Source organism: Rhincodon typus, unplaced genomic scaffold (assembly GCF_021869965.1).
Source record: "Rhincodon typus isolate 14 unplaced genomic scaffold, sRhiTyp1.1 hic_rhity00000983, whole genome shotgun sequence".
NCBI classification, from domain to species: Eukaryota; Metazoa; Chordata; class Chondrichthyes; order Orectolobiformes; family Rhincodontidae; genus Rhincodon; species Rhincodon typus.
This window is the reverse complement of record NW_025966621.1, coordinates 13,579-18,596: the sequence shown is the minus strand read 5'-3', so window position 1 is coordinate 18,596 and position 5,018 is coordinate 13,579. Positions and strand designations below refer to the sequence as shown.

Sequence of the window (5,018 nt, the reverse complement as noted above, 5' to 3'; positions counted from 1 at the left end):
ACACAAATTTCAGGCGAGCTGTAAAGTTGAGTTAATATCTCCCACCCCTTAACTGCCTGGATCTTCTCTCACACTCCTGTCTCCTCGACCTGTCTGTGCCCTGGGAGCTGGAGAGAGACGCTTTTGTAAATTTCTCTGTTTGTTAGACAGAAAGGATTGTTCCTCTCGCAAAGCCAAGTGAAGACGGTGCCCCGTGGAACATGGAGAATCCCGTGTGTTTGATCGAGAACAGTGAGTCTGGTGAACTCTGCATCAACCAAAAGGCTGTGGACGATATCCTGTCGAAGATCAGGCAGCCCGTTGTGGTGGTGGCGATCGCTGGTCTGTACCGTACCGGCAAATCCTACCTCATGAACAAACTCGCTGACAGACAGAAAGGTACAAAAGACCCTCATGGACCACCTTGTGTTGCCCAGAGAGAACCAGAAACTATCCATCTCCCTCTATCTTTCCCCCTGTATCTTTCAAACTCCGTCTCTATCAGCATGTCCCACTCCTTCTTCTCTTCTTCACGCCTTGATCCTTTCTCTCTCTCTTTTTTCTCTCCCTCTTTTTCTTTTTCTCTCTCTTTTTTCTTTTCTCTCTTTTTTCTTTTCTCTCTCTCTCTCTGTCTCTCAATTCCCCCTCCTCATTTTTTTCATGCTTTCTCTCTCAGTCTCTCTCTCCATGATGTATGGAATGTGTGAGAGCTGTGGATCACTAACTGTTTCTCCTCTTCCCAAACACCAACCAGGTTTCTCGTTGGGATCCACCATCCAGTCCCACACGAAAGGCATCTGGATGATGTGTGTGCCTCACCCACACAAGCACAATCACTGCCTCATCTTATTGGATACTGAAGGCCTAGGAGATGTGGAGAAGGTGGGTCATTCTATCCCTCAGCCCATCGCTGGGATCACGGTCAGCTTCTCTTCATAGAGTCATAGAGCTGTCAAGCATAGAAACAGACCTGACCAGATATCCTAAATAAATCTAGTCCCATTTGCCAGCATTTGGCCCACATCCCTCTGAACTCTTCCTGTTCGTGTACCTATCCAGATGCCTTTTAAATGTTATAATTGTACCAGCCTCCACCACCTCCTCTGGCAGCTCATTCCATACACGCACCACCCTCTGTGTGAAAAAGTTGCCCATGGGGTCCCTTTTAAATCTTCCCCTCTCACCTTAAACCTATGCCCTCTGATTTTGGACACCCTCACCCCAGGGAAAAGACCTTGTCTATTCACCCTATCCATGCCCCTCATGATTTTATAAACCTCTGTAAGGTCACCCCTCAGCCTCCGATGCTCCAGGGAAAATAGCCCCAGCCTATCCAGCCCCTCCCTTTGGCTCAAACCTTCCGACATCCTTGTAAATCTTTTCTGAACCCTTTCAAATTTCACAACATCTTTCCTATAGCAGGGAGACCAGAATTGCACGCAGTATTCCAATAGTGGCCCTAACCAATGTCCTGTACAGCCGCAAAATGACCCTCCCAACTCCTATATTCAATGTACTGTCCAATAACGGCAAGCGTACCAAACACCTTCTTCACCGCCCTATCTACCTGCGACTCCACTTTCAAAGAACTATGAACCCACACTCCAAAGTCTCTTTGTTCAGAAACACTCCCCAGGACCTCACCATTAAGTGTATAAACCCTGCCCTCCGTTGCTTTTCCAAAATGCAACAGCTGAAATCTATCTACATCAAACTCCATCTGCCACTCCTCAGCCCATCGGCCCATCTGATCAAGGTCCTGTTGTACTCTGAGTTAACCTTCTTCACTGCCTGCTACAAGCTCCAATTTTGGTTTCATTTGCAAACTTACTAACCATACCTCCCACGTTCACATCCAAATCATTTATATAAATGAGAAAAAGCAGCGGACCCAGTACCGTTCCCTGTGGCACACCGCTGGTCACAGGCCTCCAGTCTGAAAGATATAATTCTACACCATCGTCTGTCTCGTGCCTTTGAGCCAATTTCATGAGCGGAATACACAGGATTCCCAATTTCCCAACCTGACAATCCAAGCCGAGGAGTGAAACGAGGGAGGGCTGACGGATTGAGATCAATGAACTGATTGCTCTGTGACTGGCAATGGCCATTCAGCCCCTTCTTGAGGCTGGCACAACAGGATAGAAGGCCATTCAGCCCCTCGAGTCTGTTACAGAGGAACAGGAGGAGGCCATTCAGCCCCTTGAGCCTATTACAGAGGAACAGTAGGAGGCCATTCAGCCCCTTGAACCTATTATAGAGGAACAATAGGAGGCCATTCAGTTCCTTGAGCTTTTAACACAGTGAATTGCTGACGTATACTTTGCCTTGTTACAGAATATTAGAACATAAAAAAAACATAGAACAGTACAGCACAGTACAGGCATAGGATGTTGTGCCAACTTATTATCCTACGAAGATCAGTCTACCCTGCATACCCTACCTTTTGCTATCTTCCCTGTGCCTATCCAAGAGTCACTTAAAAGTCCCTAAAGTATCTGACTCCACTACCAGGGCCGGCAGCGCATTCCACACACCCACCGCTCTCTGTGTGAGTAACCTACCTCTGACATCTCCCCTATACCTTCCTCCAGTCACCTTAAAATTATGCCCCCTCGTAATAGTCATTTCCGCCCTGGGAAAAAGTCTCTGACTATCCACTCTATCTATGCCTCTCATCATCTTTGTACTCCTCTATCAAGTCACCTCTCATCCTTCTTTGCTCCAATGAAAAAAGCCCGAGCTCCCTCAATCTTTCCTCAGAAGACCTGCCCTCCAGTCCAAGCAGCATCCTGGTAAATCTCCTCTGCACCCTCTCTAAAGCTTCCACATTCTATAATGAGGTGACTAGAACTGAACACAATATTCCAAGTGTGGTCTAACCGGGGTTTTATAGAGCTGCAGCATTACCTCGCAGCTCTTAAACTCAATCCCCCTGCCAATGCAAACCAACACACCATCCGCCTTCTTAACAAGGTATTATCCCAGAGTTGCTTGTGTTTAGGAAAGAGAGGGAATGGTGTGAAGTGATTGGACACTTTACCAATGTTTCCATCTCTCCACAGGGCAATACAAACAATGATTCCTGGATCTTTGCACTCTCTGTGCTCCTGAGTAGTATGTTGGTCTACAACAGCGTTGGCACCATTGATCAGTACGCAGTCGACAAGCTTCAGTATCCTTTACCGACTGGGTGGTGAGACAGTGCTCCCTTAGCTCTGATGGACTGCCTGCAGCATATAGGAAAGAGAGAGAACCTGCATTCAGATAGCACCATTCTCCACCTCAGAAATGTAGGTAGAGAATAACAAAAGCTCACAACGCTGTGACGAAAAACAAAATTCCTTGTAATCTCAGAGCTGACACCAACCTTCCCCCACCACCCCCCTCAATTTTAAACTTGCTCCTCCTGGTTTTAGAATGCCCAACCCAGGGAAACACCTCACCTGCCTCTCCCCTGTCTGTCCCTTGAAGTAATCTGTAGGTTTCAATGAGATCACCTCTCATTCATTGAAGCTGTGGGGAGCACAGGCCCAGCCTCAGTCCATAGGACAGTCCCACCATTCCCGGGAACAAAGCTGGTGGATCCTTGTTGCACTCTCTCTACGGCCATCATATCTTTCCAAGCCATAAAGAGACTGAAACTGCACGCAGTACTCCAGGTACAGTCTAACCAAACTCCTGTAAAACTGAGGCAAGATTGGTTTTGCGATGCCTCCGTGGTTCAATAGTTCCTTCATTTGAGTTGATGCATTGTGGCAGGGGTAAAATGTCCAAACTTGGATAAAATCGCAGTGTTTAAGATAATGTCAATCTCTCCCCTCAGAATCATGTACGTTTCGGTAAGGTCACCTCTCCTGCTTCTGTATTCCAGCAAGTACAGGCCTAATCCTCTCAATCTCTTCTCATAAGACAGTCCCCCCACACCAATTATCACCCTGATGAACCTTCTGTGGGCCGCCTCTGATGCCAGTACATCTTTCCTCAGATACAGGGGGCCCCAAAACTCTATAGATTATTCCAGCTGTGGCCTGACCAGTGCCTTGTACAGTTTTAGTAAAACCTCCCTCCTTTTATACCCCATTCCCTTTGAAATAAAGGCCAACGTTCCATTTTCCTTCCCAATGAACTTGGATGCTGGTTTTTCTGATTCAAGAACGAGGAGTCCCAAATCCCTCTGTTCCGTAGCTTTCTGCAGTCTTTCTCCATTTAAAAAACAGAGAGCAATGTCTTTTGAGGCAGCCACAGCTACAACCAAATATTTCCTATCAACTCTAATTGTACACAACCCCGTGTCTCCAGTTCATCTGCAAACTGCACTACAACTACTGCAGCTGTGTAAGCAGGACTTGCAATGAGGGTCAGGTTAATTGCTTGATATCCAGCAATCCTTGCTTTTCTGAAAACAATTCTTTGCTTTTACCAATCAAGTCCGCAGTTCAAAACGCAGAAAAATAAATGGATACGGCGCGGAAGAGTCGTATATTTCATCTTTGACAGATAGAATCATTTGGGCTTGAATTCTGTTGGTTGCGAAATGACCAGTTGTGTAATTCCTGTGCAGTACCAACATGAAACAGCCAACTTCACCAGTTATCAAAAGGTTTGGGGCACCTTTCCCTTCCTTAGCTGCTGCTCAGTTACGTCACAGAACTGAGCAACCTCATCAAAGTGAAATCGGCGGGAGGGGAGGACGAGTCCATAGAATTCACTCGCTTCTTCCCGGCCTTTGTCTGGTCCGTGCGGGATTTCAGCCTGGAGTTGAAGTTGGATGGCAAGAAGGTGACGGAGGATGGGTACCTGGAGAGCGCTCTCAAGCTGAAGCACGGTGAGGGGATAACAGGCAGTGGCTGAGGGGCTGGAGGAGCCTCCAGTCTCATCCCAACCATTCATTCCCCCCCCATACACTTTCTCCAACATCCGACTGTGCGGCGCTCCCTCAGCGCTGACCCTCCGACAATGCGGTGCTCCCTCACACTGACCGTCCGACAGTGCGGTGCTCCCTCACACTGACCGTCCGACAGTGCGGTGCTCCCTCA

The 5,018-nt window shown here is 47.6% G+C and overlaps 1 protein-coding gene across 6 annotated transcripts in view; it reads left to right on the top strand.

Moving 5' to 3' along the window:
- The window catches only part of LOC109919092 (guanylate-binding protein 1-like), a 24,207-nt gene that overhangs the window by 12,294 nt on the left and 6,895 nt on the right, over positions 1-5,018 (top strand). For 4 of the 6 annotated variants that reach the window (XM_048592299.1, XM_048592304.1, XM_048592300.1 and 1 more), the window contains 4 exons: positions 147-378; positions 734-861; positions 3,045-3,154; positions 4,620-4,807. In XM_048592299.1, coding sequence (XP_048448256.1) covers positions 147-378; positions 734-861; positions 3,045-3,154; positions 4,620-4,807 — 658 coding nt within the window. The remainder of the gene's footprint in view (positions 1-146; positions 379-733; positions 862-3,044; positions 3,155-4,619; positions 4,808-5,018) is intronic. The other 2 variants (XM_048592303.1, XM_048592302.1) reach the window with 1 other exon arrangement.